General features: G+C 54.5%; 1 protein-coding gene across 3 annotated transcripts in view; it reads left to right on the plus strand.

The window, feature by feature from the left end:
- The window catches only part of LOC140661807 (protein CEPU-1), a 357,918-nt gene that overhangs the window by 198,427 nt on the left and 138,615 nt on the right, over positions 1-20,876 (plus strand). For 2 of the 3 annotated variants that reach the window (XM_072884529.1, XM_072884530.1), the window contains exon 1: positions 15,428-15,594. In XM_072884529.1, the coding sequence (XP_072740630.1) occupies positions 15,428-15,594 (167 nt within the window). Of the gene's footprint in view, positions 1-15,427; positions 15,595-20,876 lie in introns of those variants that run through there. The other variant, XM_072884532.1, reaches the window with a different exon arrangement.

A 20,876-nucleotide genomic window follows, 5' to 3' on the forward strand; every position in this document is an offset into this window, starting at 1 on the left:
GCGGAGGAGCCCTGTGCTGCTCTGGGTGTAGGCAAGCCCTGGAAATGTGCAGGTTGAGCTCGATGGGCAAAAATCCCATTGACTTGAAAGGCAGAAAGCCATGGCAGCGTCCAGAAAACTCTGGTGGTTTCTGGAAAGGTGGCTCAGGGTTGGGATGCTGGGGGGCCGCTCCTCCCGAGCAGGGTGCCCAAGCCTGTCCCCTGTTTCTGGTGGCCTCGTGTGCTAGCAGATGGCTTGTCCCTCCATCATTGCGTTGGAGGAGGTCAGCGCGTTGCCACCACACAAGGGTGCTGCCAGAAAAAATGCCCTAAGGACCACGACATGCTCAAACATGACACCGGGCAAGGGAAGGGGCTGTAGGGATGAACTCATCCCTTTAGCTGGGGCTGGATGCTCTCTCTCTGCGACGGGCTTTTAGGTTTCCTCACCGCCCCCCCCCCCCCCCCCCCCATTCAACCCTGAAGTAGAGTATGAAGAATCAGAATTTCAGAAATTGGGAAATAAACAAAAGCTCCAAATCCGCCTCCCCAAAAAACCAGATGAGCCAACAGAAAGTTTTAATTTAAATGTTTGGGTACAAATTACCTGACAATCCAAGTAGAGAGGCGTTTTGAACCAGCACTCAAGCTTTCCATTCAGAAAATATTGAAGCATCTCGACCTGACAGTTTCAGAACTCACCCATAAAGCTTCTGAAGTGAAAAATTAATCCGAAGTAACCTCTTTTTCTGCTTTTCAAAAGCAGATTGGCTTTTGATGAATGCTTATACCTCCTCGATAGGTCCCAGTCAACCGAGCCCAGTTCTTCCCCCTTGCCTGGTCTGAATCCCCGGAGCATCGGAGGGTCGGCGTGCCCGTGGGGCTGGTCTGGGCGTTAGCAATGTCTCCGGATGCCTGGAGCATTTTTATTCCTCCCTCCTCTCCTTTTGCTGCCCCTGTCAATCCGTGTCCGTCCTTCCTTCTTCCAACAGTCAGGTGTCTTTTGCTGCTGCCTTTTATCCCTCTGAATCTACCTTATGGGATTAGGCGTGAAATGGAGGGTTGTAGCGTATAATAGCGGGGCTGTAATTACCTTACGAATACAGTATAATTACCCCGTGGTAAGGCTTTTGAATAACCTCATCACCACCCACCAGTCCCTATAACTGGAATTTCTCTACATTTCAGCTGTACGGCTACCTACATCTCCACAATTGCGGCTTTGGCTTCCCGGTCACCGTGGCTGTGTGTTTTTAGCATTCAGTGGCACCACCGATACTGCACTTAGGCTAATTAATTTGCAGCCATGGAGCTAGCCTTGGAGTTGTAGGAATGTAGTGGAAATTACAGGTGTGGGAAGCGTAGCTACCGTGTAATCATACCGCGATTGCTGGGTAATTGCACCCCTTCTGCTGTTAGCGTATAACCACGTTAAAGTTTTGGTGGGACCTCCCCTGGGTCTTTTGGCACAGGTTCGGTTGGGCAGACGGAGCCGAGCTGTAGCAGATCCCTCCGGCCAGGCACAAACCTCCTTCACTTAAAGGCTGTGAAACAGCAGTTTGCCCAATCCGTCCTGCTTGCGGCTTCGAGCCCGTCAGCCCAGCCTGGACGTGGCTTAGCGGCACCGCTCAGCAAACTTCGGGTCCGGCTTGATGAGCGACCTGAAGCTAATTGCTGACCCCCTCACGCATCTCCGTCCCCCCCCCCTACTCCATTAAAACAAGCAGAGCCATTTCCCTGCCTTTTGGAGCTAGTTGAGACACACAGATGACGAGCGCTGTAACATAATGGATTTTTATTATTATTAAGCTCCCGGTGACTCTTTTCCCTGTCAGAGTAATAGGGCTAATGAAATGTCCCCACCGCTCATGGGAGTTGGGAGGACAATTTGGTCGGGTTCTCTGTAGCGTTTGGAAGAGGTGAAACGCTGGTGGTTGTTATTTATTACGGATCTGGTTTACTTAGCGCTGTGTTTATTGAGTCTGTCTCCCACTCGCAAATGCTGAATACGGTTCCCAGCGCTGCTCCCGGTGCCAGGGATCCTTCCTGCCGCTGCTGAGCTGCCTGCGAGTTGCCAGCTGGACTTGTTGTGGACTCCAGCTCAGGACAGTGGGCCAGGTTCCTCCCTGGTGTAACATCATTGACTTTAATTAAGCTACGCCAGGGAGAAATTTGGCCCGCTTCGTTTGCTAGCTGTGCGCTGATGCCAGTCGAAAGGCACAGCGGGTGCCAGCAAGGGCTTTGACAGCCCAATTTCAGCGTGGGACAAAAGTCCCTAAATCGTCGTTTGGTTTGGGGCACCAGTGTCCGCTGATGGGGAGAGAAGGGGGAGTCAAACACCGTGCTCATCGTAGGGCTTCGCATCTCATGGTATTCCAGGTTTCATCTCCCTGTCCTCTTCCCCGACTGCCTGGAGGTATGCAGAAAAAAAACCAAGAGGGGGAAAAATGGGCAGCGGATCCTTAAATAATATGAGGAAAAGCTGTCTCAAAGCTGAAGAGCTGCTGCTCCCAGGCCCTCTGGATCAGACCCAATTTGCTCATTACGTGCTTGTAATTGGCATCGGAGATGTGTGCTTAGGAGCAAAGCCTCTTTTCCTGGTGGCAAAGTTTACCTGGTGGCGGGCACCAGGCTCGCCACCGCATCCCCATGCAGGGCAATTTTGGGAGAGCCTCCAAATCTCCTCAGCCCATCCTTTGCAGGGTCCTGAGTGCTGCAGCCCCAGCGTCGCCCGGCTCGGTGACAGTCCCTCCCGCGGCATCACCCCGGCCACCACCCGCCGGGCAGACGCTGGACCCCTCCGTCATCCGCACCAGCGAGGGCCGGGCTCAGCTTCCCCATCGCCTCCCGAACGCTGCCCGGAGGCGGCCGCTTCCCGGGGAGATAATTCAGTCGCCTGGTTCAAAGCGGAGTTCAAGTTTCTGTGCTGGCAGATCTGGTGCAGAGTTTAAGAGCGTCTGTATTTTCTCCCGCGCCGTCTGAAGTGAGGCACATCCAAGGCTTGCAGCCCTTGGGTTTCATCCGCCTCACCGCAGGCGTTTGTGAACCGCTCTCCTCTGAGTCGGCTCTCCCGTTTTAATATTTCCTGGGGTGGTTTAGAGAGTGGCTCTCGCTCTCTAAATGCAGGGGCATTTTAATATATATATATATAATTGTATATATAATTTTATATATAATTATATATATATATTATATATATATATATATATATATATATATAAAATTAAGTCTAAATGCACCAAAGTTGTTGCTTTTAGTGGATCCTCCCCGCCTTGGTCTTCTGAGAAGGCCAGCGTGTGATGGGATGAGGCGGGTGCTGCGATGGGATGAGGCTGCGATGGGATGAGGCGGGTGCTGCGATGGGATGAGGCGGGTGCTGTGATGGGATGAGGTGGGTGCCATTGGGTGCAGAGGGATATATCTGAGGCTCGGACACACGGAGGTTTGCATCTCTCACCATCTCCTCTGCAGGGCTCAAAGAGCTGCCACCCTGCTTGCTTCCCTGCCGGCACTGGGGTCCCCTTCCCACAGGCTGCGAGGTCCGTTTGTACCCATGTCCGCACATCTCGGGTTATCTGAGGACACGGGGTGCAGAGAGCAGCAGGTTTGATGAGAGCAGGGACGTGCAGAGAAAAGCTGTGGTGCAAACAGTTGGAAACTGATAACTTGCAGTGATGGCTTTGCCAGGAGGGAAAAAAAACCAAACAAACAAACTAAAAAACCCCTGTAAATTCACTTTGTTTTGATATTCAAATACTCCTTTCCATGTGGTGCATGTGCTAAAGTGTACGCTGGTGTTATGGCATTATTGGAACAAAATATTCAGATGGATCCTAAAAGAATTTCTGTTTCACAAGCTACTTGGAAATGTTGGCTTGGAAACAGAAGTGTAGCGTTAGGAGCCTGTTTCTCCCAGGGGGTAATAGCTGGCCCCGAGCTGCTCTGCAGGGTTGGGTTTTGGAGCGTGGGATGCGGGTGACTTCTTCTTGGGGGTCGGTCTCTTCTCCCAGGTAACAAGCCATAGGACAAGAGGAAATGGCCTCAGGTTGCGCCAGGGGAGGTTTAGACTGGATATTAGGAAATTTTACTTCACCGAAAGGGTTGTCCAGCATTGGACCAGGCTGCCCAGGGAAGTGGTGGAGTCCCCATCCCTGGAGGTATTTAAAAGCCGTTTGGATGAGGTGCTTAGGGACATGGTGTAGCGGTGGGCTTGGCAGTGTTAGGTTTACGGTTGGACTCGATGATCTTAAAGGTCTTTTCCAACCTATACGATTCTGTGATTCTCCCAGCAGGCAGAGACAGGGCTCCAGAAATTCCTGCTAGAAAGGGGCACGGAGCAAATCCCCCTCCCCAGCACAGAATGAGCTCCCTAAATAAAGATCAGGAGGAGCCCCCAGCCCCTCCTGCCCTTGGTCCCTCTTCCACACATGCTGACTGGCCGTGGAAAAGATGTGTGAGGCTGTTTGGAAATGGCAGCTGTGCTTCTGCTCTGCTAAGGGCACGGCTGAACCCATGTCAGCATCCCAGCCCGTCGCTCCCCTCCGCTCTCCTACCAGCACCGTTGGCTCCACGCCTGGATTCCTCGCCTGAGACCGGGTCGAGGCTCTTAGGCCTTCATTCCTACCGAAATGAGCAGCAAATTAATGCAGGCCTAATAAAAGATGATGGGAAATTGCTAATAGGAGCGTGGGAGGGTAGCCCTGCCTCCTGGAGCCAGGATGAGTATGGATTTTCTCGTGCCAGGGACTGTAAACACTTCTGAATTCCCCGGGGAGCCCCGGATGCTCACCTTCTCCCTTGGCCCTCGTCGTTCTCCTGCATCCTTCAAAAAGGAGCCTGGTAATGGTAATTAGCAAGATTAATTAGCTGGCGGTGGGCTCAGCCTGCCTGCAGGGGTGTGAAGGAGCGAGCTGGGGCAGGGAACGTGGTGGGGGCAAGGAGCCTCTCGGCGAAAGCGTGCAAGACCATCTCCTCTGCTCCTGCCCTGGCCGGAGTGTGGTCCCCATCCCACAGTAAGTGTGGAGGGGCAGGGGGGATAAATTAGGTCAGGGACTGGGGGCACAGACTGGAAAGGTTCTCACTGCCTTGGTGCTGGGCTTTAATTTCGGCTCCCGATAGCTGCTCGCACCAGGCACGCCTTATTTATGGACTCGCATCTCCCTCGCTCCTCTCCCTCTGGCAGCGTCGTGCCAGCAGCCACGGTCCCCGCAGCCTCCTGATCACTAATAGATCACCACCGATAAACACGCTCTTCTGCTCTGTATTCGGCAGCCGAACCCCCTCCTGCCCTTCACGTTGGTGGTGCTGGGGAATGATGTATGAAATCCAAGTCGGTTTGATTCATACGAGTTGTGTTCACCTTGCAGAACGGGCTGTCACAAAAAATAATAAACCTCCTTGTTTTAATGCCCGGAGAGGCTGTTGGACGGGCGGCAGGACGGGTTTAGATCCTCTTCCAAGGAAAGAGGCGCTTTTGAGAAAGACTGATTGCGAGCCATGGGATGGCTGCGCAAATGGTAAATAATAATTAGAGCCGTGTCGGGAGGCTGCGGTGGGGAACAGGGTCCCATCACACGACGTGCAGCACTGATGCTCTGAAAGGGACGATCCCTGACCCACGGTCCGTCAGGTCTGAATGGATAGTGCAAAGAGCAGGGGGTTGCCAGCGAGCGGTGAAGCGACCTGTCCCTTGTCACCCAGGAGGAAAGGTGGCACGGTCCTAGATGCTGCAGCTAGCTAGCTAGATCGTGCGAGGATGCTGACCAGGATGGCTGCAGTTTATCATCGCTTACGTTCCAGAGAGCTTTGCCAGGAGATGCAAAACCTTGCTGGACGACCGCTCGCCCCTTGGTGTGTATAGTCCATCGCTTGGTCCCTTTGAATTTTTCTCCTGCTGCAGCATAGCCCTTCCTTGGGCCCAAGCCAGCTTTCGGGAGGTATTGTCTTGGAGGTAAATGTACCAGCACAGGGTATCCAGTGATAAATTTCTTGCTGTAGCCTCATCTCTCTCCTTTCTGGGCAGCAGCTGGGGTCGCGATGCTCGTCTCTGCTTGGCATCAGACCTGCCTGGTGCCCCGACCTGACCTGAGCCTCGGCCTCTTGCTCCTTCTCCCTTGGGATGCTGTGCTGTCTCCTGCTTGTCCTCCTCGATGCCCGAAGCCCCGTCCTCCTCCGTGCCCTGCAGCAGCCCGCGCATACGCACGGCGCTGAGGCAAAAAGTATTAATGGGGGAAAAGTTAACCACATTTATTGAACTGCGAAAAAGGTTGTTTTTATATCCCTTTATTGGAATATAAAGACAGCTTTTATAACCTTTTAAAGGGGCATAAAAGCAGCTTGGCGACTAGAAAGCTTGCTCCAGTTGAAGGCAGGCAAAAAGAGAGAGGAGGAGGCAGGCAAGAAAAGAAGGCAGGAGAGCAAACATCTGCCGTGTCCTGAGGTCAGAAGTAACCGGGGTGGTGGTGGATGGGGGCTGCTGGGACCCCAGGTCCAAGCCGGTTGTGGTGTCACCCACCTCGGGGAGGTTTGGAGCCCTCGCTGCTATTAGCAGCCCTGGCTCTGGGCTCCATATGTGTTCCTCTTCTCAGCGACTGCAAAGCCGGTTCCTCAGACCTCTCTTGGGAGGGGTAGGTGTCGTACTTAATGAGCTAACCTCCTTTATTTCATTTTTCTCCCCGGTCCTTTGTGAATAAATACTGCTTTGGCTTCGTTCCTCCTGGAACGCGGGAGGAGGGAGTCTGTAAAGGTCTCGCTCTGAGGCTGGAGGGAAAGTTTGCTCTGCAGACTGCTCCAGCCTCCCCCGTGACACCCAACCTCTCCGCTGGGACTGCGGGACTCCGAGGCGGACCAGCTCACAAACTCGGTGGCCCGGGCAGCGTCAGTTAATTTGGGACGTGTTTGCAGAGTGATGGGGAGGTGCGATTCCAGCTGGGTTGAGCACAGCTTGCAGCAGCAACGAAGAGCAGGAGGACCCGGGCAGCTGGCGTCTGACATCTCGAAGGTCTGGGGCTGGCACGCTCGTGACCAGTGCTTGCTCTTGTCCCCCCTGCTGCCTGCCGCGTTTTGGGGCACGGGTAGGGATGTGCTGCAATCCCCCTCCTCCATGGCGTGGGATTCGCTGCCTCCTTGCTCATCCCAACCGGCGGGTCCGTCTGCTGGTTGGGATGCGGTTGAAAGCAGCCTCTTCGAAGCCAGGAGGAAGCTCCTTCCACCTCTTCCAGGGCTCCTGGACGGTGGTCCAAAAGCCTTTGGGTGCTGCAGGTGGTTACAGCCCGGCCACTTCATGCTGGCATGCTCCTCCCAAGACAGAGATGGGTTTTCTCCGTCTGGCGAGGGAGATGTGCCTTTTTCCTTTCCTTGTTCACGCAGCGGTCGGTCTGACGCGACATTAAAAGAGTAGAGTGACCTTTACACCGTTCTCCAGCTCAGGGGAGGGGAGAGCTGAGCCCCCGTCTGCAGCAAGGCACATTTTGAATACGGATAGGTCATGAGTCTCGGTTATCCCCGTGCCATCTCCCAAATAATAAGCTTCCAGAGATAATGCTGTAGGGCCCTAAGAGAGGACAGGAACGCGAACAGCTGCTTCTAATTTCGCTTCATGGGGAGGGAGGTGATGCTGAGAGCACCCCGCATTCTCTGCACATATTTTTCATCATTATAGGCAGAAATGCCAGAGTGGTGACAGATATTAATGCAGTTCACACCGGGAGAAAATCTTCTTTCCATCAGACTCAATGTGCAGCAAGAGGGCAGTGCTATTTGCAACCCTAGGGAGGATATGTTTGAAAGGTGATGTGTTTTTTACCCAGGAAGTTTTATTCCAAGACAAAGTTCGGTTTGGAGAAAGGGCACCTGAAACCATCCCGCTGGGGGCTGCGGGATCGCTCCCTGCCCGCACCACGGACCTGAGCAAAGGTGCGTTTGCAGCAGTGCTGGGCATTAATTCGGATTTTGTTGTAACTCATAAAACTCTCCGCTGGCTCCGCAGTGGCTGCATGTCACCGTGGGGTTGTCATTGTCCTGGGTGTCCGATCTTGTGACCCGGGGTCCCAGCCTGTCCCCAGTCCCCGACCCACAGCGATGCTGCGAGGTTTGCAGACTGACTCTGCAGAGGGCTGCACTTCCTTGCGCCCCTCAGCCTCCTTTTATTTGCTTATCCCACTAAATATTCATCAGTAACATTTAAGACAAAGGAAAGAGATAATTACAAGGGGAGAGTTTTTTTGCAGTATTAAAGGTTAACAGAATTCTTGGCATTTGTGCCTTGTCGATCTCCATGTAATTATGCTCATTTCCCAGAATTCAGAAGCGACTGTGCCTGTTAACGCTCAAAGATGGTACCCCGGGAATTAAATTTATGAGATCATTTCTCAAAATCTTCAGATTCAAACCAAGCATCTTGCTTAATGGCATGACTATTATTAATATTATTCTTGGATGCATAGCACCGCGAGGGTCAGAGGACCAGTGACAAAACTCAAATTGATACAGGCAGACAGCAGCGTGCCCGGCTTTTGTTCCCGAGGAGCGCTCGAGCAATTTGGCAACCTCGGTGCCTTGGGAAATGAGACTTGAGGTTGGCAAAAGATGGGCCCTGCAAAGGTGCAGGCCTTCAGGTTTGAGGAACATCTGAAGAAGCCCCTTTTTGGCTGTGGCTGGTCGGCAGTTGGAAAGCGAAGTGTGCATCTCACCACCCTATTTTTGAGGGTGGGTGATCTAGGTCCAAAGCCAGCTGCGGACAAAAGACAAATCAGTGTCTCCAGGAGAGTATAATTTTCAAAGATGCCGAACACCTGGTAGTGGGCTGGGGTTTCACTGAGCTGCTGAGCATGCTCCATGGTTTCAGAAGAGGGATTTCAGGGGCTCTGCTCTTAATACCTGCTTTTTATTGAACGTCGTGGTCTTAATCAACATATTTACTCCTCTCCCGGTGCCTGCTCCGCCTGGTTTGCGTGGTCCAAGCGGCTTTCTGGTAGGAAAGGGCTTGGCTGGGGAAAAGGAGGTGAAGGGGGGGGGATGTGGTGATGGGCCAGCATCGGCCAGGGACATTTCCCTTCCTGCTTCCCCTGGGGTTTGGGATGCGTGGGTTGATATCCGGATGGGCTGGGGAAGGTTTGGCTTGGTGTCTCTCGTTTGGGGCCATCCTTGTTGCCCGGGAGAGGGCACAGCAGCTCTTGGAGCTGCTCCTCCAAAGGGTTATTCAATGCAGAGCTCAGGAATGCCCCCAAACTGTGGGCAGAAGTTCAGGGGGGAGAAGCTCATGTCTTCACGTTTAAGATAGCCATGCTGGAGCTCCCCATCGTCCGCAGTGGGACCCGAGGCGTGGCTGGTTTTGCTTTTCAGCCTATTCAGCTTTTTCGCTCTTCCCGTGCGCACTTGCTCCTGTTAAAACGCAGAGTGGATTGAGTTGTAGAGCACTGGGTTAATGTCATACGCTTATGAAATGCTATTAGATGGCTAATGGCATGGTTTTATCCCATGTCGTCAGCTGTCTCTGGCACCTGATTCATCCCAATCAAAGACTGCTGTGGATGCGGAATGAGAGTAAAGGATGCCTTTCGGGGCGTTAATATAGCGACGTAACCTCACAACAATGCAACGAGAAGCAGATTTATATAAAACCGATATTGATTTGTACCAAGGATCAATCCCTGTTCATAACTTTTACTGTGCCGGGGTGGCTCAGTATCTCCTCGATAATTTTTTTTTAACTCCCTGTATAGGTGTTCAATATTAAGGCTGCACATATGGAGGTGTAGCTTCATAAATACGCATGTTGTGCTGGCTGGGCCGTTGTAAAATGCTCAAAGACTGAGAACTGTGGGAGAAAGGAGTAATCCCGAAGGAAAAGCCAGGCCCTGGGGACTGCTGTGCCTCCCTTCCCGAGCTCGCGTCCGAGCTGCAGCGCTGCCTGGCCCATCTGTAGCGTACATCAGAGCATCCTCAAGGATGCTGTCGGGTATCTCCGCGTATATAAGGGATGGCAGTGCTAGGGGTTATTTTGGCAGCTAGTGACGAGGCCTTCCTCCTGCCCAGGCCACCTTCCTCTTCCTCAGGTGGTACTTTCTGGGTTACCTCTTGAGGCGTTGCAGGGAGGTGAATCCTTTGCTGGCTTTGGCTTTGAACCGTGGACTCGGGGCAGGCTTTTGCAAGCTTTCCCGGGGCGGCTGGTCCTCCAGCCCCTCGGTTGCAGTGAGCACGAGGCAGTGCGGCTCAGCCAGGGGTGCCCTGGAAGGAGTTAACGCGTGCTTGAAAATCCCAGGCCCCTGAGCATGATGAGAGCGAGCAATAAACCCAAGCCCAGCAGTTTTTTAAAGGGCAAACAAAATGTTCCTTTCTACAGCGAGGCGCCTAGTGCAAAGTGCAGGCAGCGGGGCAGCGGATCCCGGCGTGGCTTTAGGGGAAGGCTCCCAAAAGCACACTTAATTCGAATTTAATAGGACGGTTACTGTAAGTTTATATAAATGCCAGTTAAATATTAATGGCATCTTTAGCGGGGATTAATGGGGTCTCTTGCGTTGTTTTTAAACACCGTGAAGAGGGTGCTGGTAGTCGCTGTCTGCCTTCAGTGTAAGGGATTGAGGGCTGAGTTCCCAGGAGGATGCTTCTTGCATTCAGAAAACTGGCCTAGAAAACGGCCCCAAACGGGCAATTTCTCCAGCTCGGCGCAGGAATGCCTTTGGGGTGAGAAGGGCTCAAAATGGCTCCAGCCAAGTAAGGCTCTCAATCATTGTTTCTTAATTGGGGCCACCGTTAACAAGGGGATAAATGAGTCAGCGTGGTGAGCGGAGCGGGAGCCCACGTCCTTTGTGTCCGCAGTGAATGGTTGTAGACATTGAGGGCTCAGTAGTTATTCAGGAAAAGCTCCCCCGGACTTGTGTGTCATTCACCTGACTAATGCCAAGAAAATTAAGCACTTTTTTGCAACTCTGGACTTATTGGAGAATAATGTGGTATGCGATAGCATGAATAGGGTTATGAAATCATGTTTTCATTTTGAAGGAACAAGAATGGCTCGAGCATAAATTATGTTTCTGATCATATTTGGCAATTTCAGATTAAAAATAAATTTCCACTTTGGGGTTATAGATTGCCATCTATCAGCTTCATGAAAAGGAAAAAAGGAATTAAAAGAAAAATCTGGCTGTACAAATTGCCTTGCAGTGACCTACTTATTGAAAGTAAATTTTTTTTTTTTTTTCGGGAATGAAGTCTTTCAGTGTGGGGAGGCGTAGTATTGTATGTATATAGGTTTGTAGGCAGGTATATAGGCATAGGTTGTATGGGAGGATCTATCAACCGTCCCTGCAAGCAGCTACATGCAAAATAGATGCTGGAATTGTGCTAGGTATTTCTGAGAAAGCTGAAAAAAAAAATGCGGCAATCATGTTGTTTTACTTGATAGAAGAACCATAACTGCGGTTTTGCATCTGGTTATCAGCCTTCGGGATCACTCAAATCTGCAGATTAGACGCTTAGGCTTGGTTCTGCTCAAAAAGCCTGAGACCGGGGCAGCGTTTGCTGGAAGGCTGCCGGGCTTTGCAGAAGGAGCTGGGGTCCCTTGCAGCGGGCTGCAGGAAACGCTAGCCTGGGCCAAACGCCGTGGTTCTTCCCTGAGGGCATTTTTTGAGACTGATTTGCTGAAAATCTTAAAATGAAAGCCCCCACTGGCCGGCCGAAGGCCCACGTGAACCAAGGAGAGAAAGATGTTTACGGGAGTCGCTGTGAACTGGCACTGCCGCCTTTCACCCTGTCCAGTCTCTTTCTAGAAAATTGAGTAAATATCTGCTGAGAACGGTTTTGCCTGGCTGACGAACGGCCGGGCTTGCAGTCGCTGCCCTCTGCTCTGCCTACAAGGCTCCCCCTCCCCAGCTATCATCTCTCTGGCCGCTCCGATAGAGATGCTCCTCTGCAAAGCAAACCCACGGGCTCTTGCTCGTCCTAACCCCTTCCCCGTCCGTGGTTTCAGCATCCTCCCTGCCGGTTGCCATCTCCCCACGGGAAATCCTTCCCCTGCCTCCATCCGTGCTGCTGCTCCTCTCCCACCGCAGTCCCAAGCAACGCCTGCCCGCGCTGCTTGTGCTACCCTGTTTGTGGTCTCTGCCAGGAGAGGGGGGCCTTTAGCCTTGCTGGAAAGAAGGAGGTTGAGGAGATAGATACGGAGATAAATATATACCTAGAGCGTGCCGGTGCTTTGCTCGTTCTGTTTGTCTCCTGCCTGTTGCTCACAACGGAAAATAAAGGACTTTTATCTAAGTAGGAAGAAAGGGAAGAAGCTGAAAGCGAGAGGCTGCGTTTCGTGCTCGGATAGGTGCCGCTTTGCAAGCGGCTTAGCCCGTGTACGGCAGACTCTTCTTCTGCTGTGGTCAAAAACCAGCGAAGGAAAAAAGACTCTCTCATCCCCAGAGGAAGCTACAAAGCTCTCTTTCTCTTGCTGCTGAACCTTCACAGCTGGACTCAGTTGCTGGCTCCTCTGCTGCTGGAGCAACTGAATTATTTAAAGGAATCTTGATTTCGTTTTCTCTTTGCTGTTTTCATGCGTTGTGTTTATTGTCTATAGATATTTTTATAGTCTGAAGCAATTACAGCTGTCAGAAAAGAGATGAGCTGTGACAGGCTGAGTTACATGTACATTGTATGTATGCAAGAGAGGGAGAGCTGGAGACGGGGAGATAGACCAGGGATTCTGCTGGGCTTTAGTATGCAGGAGCTGGCAATGCTGGGTTTAAATTCCTTGGGATTTTCAAACGATGCTGACGATCTCCTAACAGCGGGCCAAAATCAGCCCTTGCAAGGGCTGAAGCTGCTCAGCTGGTCACGTTCTGCCCCAACCTCGTGTGCTTTCAGCGTAGGCAGGTGCTTTCTCTCGTGATTAAAGATGCTCCTGGCAATCTGGGCTGTGTTAAAAGGTTAACTGGCTGTGGTTATTGGAATCCCTTTGGTTTTGCTGACTCAGGAGGTGGTCTCTGCCCATCCAAAGGAGCAGCCTCGCGAAGAGAGCAAGCTCCTGCGTGATGAGCATGGCGATGGCTTGTAGGTCCTGCTCACAAGGGTGTTCCCCAGCAGCAAATAGGTAGCACGGCAGGGTCCTCATCCTGCCGGGGGTGCTTGGATGCTGCAGCAATCAGCAAAAGCAGTTTTTTTTGTTTTTTTTTTTCTTCGCTGACTTGTGCACCCCAGTGCAATGCCACAACCCTGTCCGAGGAGTTTCACCCTACCGCTGATGGGCTTGCTTTTTGCCATTAGGTTTCAGAGACCCCTCCCATGTAATTTGTGGGCCCAAAGGGGATCTGCTAAAGGCAGGCGTTTACCCCTCCCCTGCCGGACCGGCCAGGAGCAGAGTGAGCTGCGGAGATTAAACTCTTCCTGCCAAGAGCTGGGGAAAGCTGCTGTCTCCTCTGGGGAGAAGTAGGACTTGAGGCAGCACGTCACACCAGCGCTAAATTCAAGGAGCAGAGCCTTCAGAGGAGGAAGAAGTAGAGTGACTTGCAAAGCAATCCCCTTCTCATATGACCTATCAGCACGCACAATAATAATAAAGCTTTATTTGATTGAGTGTTTCCTCTGCCCGGCACAGCTCATAATGTTTTAGAGATTAAATAGCACAGTTAGTGAATTAAGCAGTAGTTTACAGGGGATTCGGAGACTCCAGGGATTAGTAACGGGCTATGGATCCTTTCACATCTAGGTCACCAGTCTGAATCCAGCTCAGGTTGGCAGCGATTTCAGAGAAAAAAAATTAAAAAAAATTGGTGCCGTGTAATAGCTGCAGAGCACACGGTGGGGAATGGAGGGAGGGAGGACATTTGGATAAGGTCCAGTGTCGTGGAGAAGCCGTCGGGGACAGCGGGTGGAGGAGGCCTGGTTTCCCCTAACGCTGGGCTGACGCAGCTCTGGGGGGGCTTCCAGGGGCGCAGCGCCCCGAAAGCTGTGGCTCAGTCGCTCGCTCTGCATTTGCTCAGTGGCTCCAGGACTTTTGTGCTCTGAGGATGGCTCCCCGGCACCTTTTACCAGCATGAAACTGTGCCTGGAAATATTAATGTGTTTAGCCGCTAGCGGAGGGAAGGAGGAATTACTAGGCATAAGCAAATGCGATATTTGTTAAATTACGAGCTGATAAAAAGTACGCGGGGACCGTGCTTGCGGCTGGGGAGGAATTTGCCACTTAAGCTCATGCTGTGTGAGGTGCAGAGGACCAGGAGGGCACGCTCCTGCCTCTCCTCATCACCACCTGCCTGACTTTGGGGGGGGAGGGGGGGAGAATTGCCCCGTGCCTCAGTTTCCCCTCCTGCGTAGCGGCTTTGCCGCCTGAGGAGGGGACGGTGCAGAGGTAGAGGAAGGGAAATGCTAGAGGTAGTCCGGTGGTGGCTGCTGGGTGCAGGTAAGCACGGAGGGGAAGGGAGGAGAAGGGGGGGGGGGGGGTGTCCTGACATCCCGTCCCCCGAGGAGCGCGGTGCGGCGGGGGTTAAAGGCTGGCGTGCGAGGTGCGCGCCGCCGCTCCGCTCCCCTCCGCTCCGCTCCGCTCCGCTCCGCCCGTTGTGCGGGGTGGGGTGCGTGCGGGTGTGCGGGAGCCCCAGCGCCGGTCAGCGATGGAGCCGCTGCCATGACAACCCCGGGCAGTCAGCCTGCGCGCCGCCCGGGGATGCTGCCGGCCCGCCGCGCCGCCGGGGCTGGGATGCTGCTGCCGCCGCCGCCGCCGCCTCGCCCGCTCCCCCGCCGCCCCTTCTCCCGCCGCTGAGGGCAGCCGGGGGCTCCGGCATCCGTCCTGCCGTCCCCGCATCCCGGCCTCCTGCCGTCCCCGCATCACCGGCGTCCCCTCCCCTACCCTGCATCCCGCCTGGACCAGCCCGCCTTTGGGACCCGACAGCGGGGCTGGGGGAGAAGAACTGCTGGGCACCTCGGAGGCCTTTGCCCGCCGTGCCTTTTTGCATCCGGACCCGTTTGCTAGCTTGCTCCGGGGGTGGTTTTTTTTTTTTTTTGTGGTTTTTGACTGGTTTTCGGACTGCCCTCGCTCCGCGCTGCCAACTCGGGACAAGTGTGCGGGGCGGGAGCGGGGCGCAGCCGGGCGGCTCCCCCGCCGCCTCTCGCCCAAGTGAGCCTCGGACTGCTTCCCGGGAAGAGCCGGCTCGTCCAGCGTCCAGCACCTTTGTCACTTCTCCTCCTCCTCTTCCTCCTCCCTCCCGGCCCTCCCGTCCTCCTCCCTCACCCAAGGATACCGGGGACTCCCTCCGGATGCCGCTCGGCAGGCTCAGTGCTCGCAGGCTGCCTTGCCGGGGGCTCTCCTGATCTCCGTGGAGCTCCGCATCGCTCGCCCCGGTGGTTTTGCTCCCCCCCGTCCCCACACGCACGCACCCCCTTCCCTCCTCTCCCCCCCCCCGCCCCTCCTTTTCGCTCCCGGTGGCCTTGTCGGGTGTGTTTTTTGCCTGTTGGAAAAGTCCCTGCTGCCCAGGATGGGGGTCGGTGGGTGCTTAGCCCTGCCCTGGAGGTGCCTAGTCGTCCTCTGTCTCAGGCTGCTCTTCCTTGTGCCCGCAGGAGTGCCCGTGCGCAGCGGAGATGCCACCTTCCCCAAAGCTATGGACAACGTGACTGTGCGGCAAGGGGAGAGTGCCACGCTCAGGTAGGAGCAGGTGGATTTCTGCCTTGGGGGGCACGGGGGGGTCCCACTGCGTGGGGAGGGCAAGCCGGTGCCTTCGGGGACGTGACTCAGTTTCCCCACGGAGGATGCATCACGTTGATTGGCGGTGCAGGATGGGCGCCGGGCAGCAAGCCAAGAGGGAGATTTGGGTGCCAGCGGAGCGGGCTTTGGCTCAGCCCCCCCACTTGTCTTCGGGAAAGTTACTGGGGGGTGAAGAAAGGGGAGTGCGATTCCCTCTTGGCCCCCTGCCCTACACCGGTGTGAGCCATGGGCTCAGCTCCTGCTGTCGGCAGTCGTGACTCGGGCACTTTGGCTGCGTTTGGTGGGGCTTCTGGGGTGCAGTGCCGGGGGTGCCTTCGTGCCTGTCAAACCAACCCAGCCTGGGGAAGGGGGGAGTTGTTGACCCCCCGGTGGGTTTTGTGCCTTTCCCCCATGCCCAGACCTCCTGGGATGAGGGGGGTGCAGGATGGGGCTGGCTTCGGGCGCGTTGATGCTGACCTCCTTAAAAATCCCCTTGCTCGGGAGGCAGGGGGTTGCTGCTACCTGCTAGCGTTAACTCTTCAGGGTGGGGAGAAATGTGGGGCTGGGCGTTGCACCGGGGTCCTGTCGCTTGCAGCAGCAGTCTGAGGGGTGCAGGGGCTGCCGACAAAACTGTAATGTTGATCGGCGTAACTTCTGGGACGTCTTATGCCCAGATACCCGTCCCTGTCCTCGCAGCAGATGGGCGCAGTCATCCCAGAAGAGATCCTGGCGAAGATGTTTGATAGGGACATTAAAAATAAAAAGCCAGGTTTTAATTGCAGCGCTGGGAAGCGGTGCTTGCAACTCCGGCGTGCTGGGGAGTGACTTTCCTCTGCCGGCGCGTTGCATAGGTGACACTAACATCTGCGGGGCCAGCTGGGTGTGTGCGGCGAAAGCCGCACTCCTGCTTTATGCCAGCGAGTGGAGCAGGGCCAAAGCAGGGCAAAAAACCTAAGGAGGAATTGCAGTCAGGTCTCTTTTCAAGCAGTGGGAGGACTTAAACCACGGGCTCAGTTCGGCCCCTGGAAAGGTGAATCCCCTCCCTATGTATCTCCTGCAACTCAGCTGTTTGCAGCCAAGGCTTTCTCCCCCCCAAGCCCTTGCGTGTTCCCAGGAGGAAGGGAGGGAGCTGTGTTGTGGCCGTCCCTCCGGATTTGTCTTGCGTCATGGCACGACTGGGCAAAGGGGTTTGAAAATGGGTGGCCGAGGGTGGAGAACGGGGTGTCTCCCTTAGGAATTTGCCCCACTGAGCTGGGCTACAAAAAAAAAAAGTAGCTCCTTTCGTCTCCTGAATTGCTGGGCTCTCCCAAGCACCAAAAAATCCTACGGATCTTGCCATGGGGGTAGCAGAGGGAGGGGTTTGGGTTACTGGAGGTCTGGGCAGCAAAATACCCAGGAGGACAGCAGCAGCAGGGTGGTACGGGCACGGGTGCTGTGCAAACTTACTGGAAGGAGGCGAATCGCTCACGCTGTAGCGGGGGCCTGCAAAGGGGTTCTGGCACAGCGTTTCTGGCTCAGACCATGCCGGTGCTGTGTGCCGGCACCGGGTGCTCGCCCGGTGTCGGTGGAGAACAAAGGAAAGCCGGGGTGAGTCAGCAGGAGGGATGCTTTCCTTCTGTCCGTGAGGCCTGGTGGGAAGGGGGACAAATCCTGCCCCTGGGAGGTGGCCCTGGAGAGGGAGGGCAGGGGCTTGCCATCGCCCCAGAGCTGCTGTGTGCGCATCCCAGTTCAGCTGGGGAGCCTGTCTGGTGGCAGGTGACGTCCGTGTCCCTGCGCAGGCAGCTGGTCCGTACGAGCGTGCCTCAGCAGACAGGCGCGTGGGCTTTGGGGTGTGCAGGCTGCGCCAATGATGAGTTTCCCGCTGTCCTGCCCCTAGAGTGGGGCTTGCTGCTGCTGCCAGCTCGGTGCACTGGTTTGGTAGCTGGAGAGGTGGAGGACTGTGTATTGCACTGGCATTTTGGGGCATTTTCCTTCTGGTTTAAGGTGGAGGCGGTTAGTCTGGCAGGCAGCGGTACATTGCTGCATCCCCCGGTGGGTCCCGGTCCCTGCAGCCGTGCTGCGCTGTGGCAGGAGCCGAGGGGAGACGAGCACGTGAAAACCACGCATTTCCTGAGAAGGGAATCAAGGAAGCGTGAATCTTCCTGCCCCGCTCCCCTCCCAGCCCTAGCCCCGCTCCCGGCGTAACCATCGATCTGTTGTGGAGGAGTTAACTTGTTCAGAATAGCAATGCCGCTCAGAAAGGCTTCGGCGGACCCCGCCGCTGCTCCTGGCCACCTCCTGCCCAGAGCGCAGGCAGCAGCCCTGCCCGGGTAGCAGTCAGGGAAGGGTGCACAAGAAGGGAAAAAAAAATAAAAAATAGGATCTCCTCTTTTCCCACTCATTTCCACGCAAGGTGGGAGGATGGTGAGTCGCAGCCAAGGATTTGGAAGGAAAGAGATGTTTCTAGAGGTCCCTTCTTGGTTTTTTACAGCTGACAAAAGGGAGAGCAAGCTGAGAACTTAGCAGCAGAAGTTGCTGCTTCTCTGAAGCACTCGGAAAGTCCTGTCCCTCCCGAGGGAGAGGGCTTGGCTGTTGGAAATAGGTTATTTTATCTGGGGTGGGGTGCCGAGGAGCCCGAGCTGCTGTTGAGCAGCGGTGCCCTGCCAAGGAGGCTCTTTTCAGCTCTGTCCCCGCAGCCCCTCCGAGCAGAGCTAATTCGGCGCTGGAGAAAGAAGCTGGATTGGCGGCCATGAGGAGCCCCCCCCATCGTACAGGGTGCAGGCTTTGCTCCGTGTTAACCCGGCTACCGTAAATCTGCTGTTAGGAGTCAGTTTAGGACCAGAGACACCAGGGATGTTCAGATACTTCCTTCTGTCTCGTGATGTCTGCTGGAGGGTACAGTCACGTGTCTTGCTTTGGTACCAGCACTTTAGATCATTGTATTAAATGTAAATCTAGGGTTAGACCTTGGGATAGAGCTACCATCTGGGATAGCAGGAGCAGGATTTACTCCTGGATGCAGCAAAACCTGCAGGAATAGGAAAAGGGTTTGTGAGTGTTGGGTCCAACGGCTTGGCGTTTTTATTGATGCATGCGTTGGTCCCTGAGCTGGAGCTGCTCCTGCTCTTGGGCTTACACCTAGGGCTCGTGTGTGTGACAAGACGGGTCAGAGCTGTCTTTCTTGCTGGCTTTTGCAAGGCCACATCATGAGGATGAGGCTGGTCTGCATCCCCTCCCACCATGTCCGGACAGCATCTTCCCTCACTAGTAGCGAGGGCTTCATGCTGGAGAAGACCCACGCTGAACTTTCATCCAGCGCTTGAACCACGTCCAGGCGTTGCTGAGACCTTTGGAGCAGTTCTCTCAGCACCAAAACAAATGGCTTGATTATGATTTCGCTTTAATTGGCATCAGTCAGCGCTTTCCACGGCGAGGCTCTGACAATCCCATCAGCATGCACAGGCACTTGCGTGGTGTCCCCCCGAATTTGCTGGTGCCCCAGGCAGATGGCTTGCAGATCTGGCTGTAGGACGAGGGCCACTTCTCCTCTGTACGTCTCTGGTTTTCTTGGCAGGGTGATGCGATGCCTTTATTTGTTTCCCCTTTGATTCTAATGCTAAAAGTCAAATCTGAGTTTAACGTGAGTCAAAGCTTTTTTTTTTAACCCTTATGTTTCCCGTGGTTTCCACTTGGGCATTGGAAAGGGCCGTGCACTTTGCCACTGAGCTCTACCATGGTTTACCTAAGCCTGTTTTGCAAATTTATTTTGCTCCTGTTGTGCTCTTGAAATAATTTTGGAGAAATTATAACTTGGCTGCGAAACAAAACAAAATCAAGCATGTTTGTTTGACGGATGCAAACAGAAAGTGCTTGTTTGCTAAGCAGAAAAGAATCTTTCTCAGAAACGGGTCTGTTTTCTGCGACTCTTCACTGCCCCATCTTTCCCCCTTTATCCACAGGAATTTGCCTTTTCGTGTTGTTATTGTGTAAAATGAAAAATAGGGCCTGTCTCTGATAGATAACAGCGTGGTGTGCTCCAGCACGCTGCTTTTGCTTGGGTGCTGGTGGGATGCTGTGTGTTCTCCCCCCGTGCCACGGCAGGGCTGCTCCTGCTGGGGCTTGAGCGATGGCCGTTCTCCGCTGAGGTTTTGGGCAGCTGCCTTTGTGGTTTGCAGTCGATGAGTGCAGAAAGCCTGCTGGGGGGCAGGGGTACCCGCTCCGGGCTCTCTGTCCCTGGGAAAGTGGTGCTTGTCATCCCCGTAGCCTCGGGGCTGAGCGATGGGGGGCTCGCAGGGCACTGCCAGGCGCTCGGCGTGGGGCTGGGCTCCTGGTGCAAATAAGGAAAGCAAGACAGGGCAGACGCTGTCCGCGAAAGGGTCCAGCCGTGATTGCTAAAGCTCGTTTGGTAGCGGCACAGCTCTGTGCCCGTTTTGCTCGAGGCTCCCCGCTCCCACCGCACCCTTCACTGGTGGTAGGAGCTGCAATAACCCCAGCGAGGGGTGTTGCTTGTCCAGCCTTTTCCCACATGCTGGCAACCCCACGGACACCCTGAGTCATGCGCTGCTCATCACAGCAATCCCGTCTGCCCTGCTCGACCAGCTCCCCCATCCTTGCACAACTGCCAAACTCCTCATTACCGGATCAGCATGCATCTCCCTCCCCAGGGCTTAGGCCTGTGGCACGCTGCTCCTGTGAGATATTCATCCCGTTCCGATGGTCTCCAGGCTCAGTACCTGGTATTTTTTTGTCCTGCTACAAATACTTATTTCAGAGCCTCACCCGGCAGAGGGTGAAGGTCCTGGTTGCTTCCCTGCCCACTTCCCAAGCCCAGACCAGGGGGACGTAGCCTGGAGTCCAAGGTGTAATTACTTTGCCGTCGCTGGTTCCTGAGCAGTGAAGGACTTCTGAAGGCGTGGGCTTGGATGGGACCAGCCCCAGCAGTCCTGCAGGCATGGGCATGGGGTGAGGATGGAGCTCAGCTGCCGACTCATACGTTAACAACCAAAGTTTATTCTCCTGACTCCAGCACACTCACCTTCTCCTTCAAACCTCTCTCCTTTTTGTTCCTGAGGGTTAGGGCAGAAATTCAGGGCTGTGGTGTCCCCTCTTGTATTAAGGTGAAGGAGGGGGAGAGTTCTCCTGCACCTGTGTCCTTATTCAGGAAATCAGTGCAAACATGACCAGTACTGAGGGTTAGGACTGGAGTTTCTGCTCCCATCGGTGCACGGTACCCCTGCCTCTCCCCTGCTCCCATCATTGCTGGG

The sequence above is a fragment of the Ciconia boyciana genome, chromosome 20, assembly GCF_034638445.1.
Source record: "Ciconia boyciana chromosome 20, ASM3463844v1, whole genome shotgun sequence".
NCBI lineage: Eukaryota > Metazoa > Chordata > Aves > Ciconiiformes > Ciconiidae > Ciconia > Ciconia boyciana.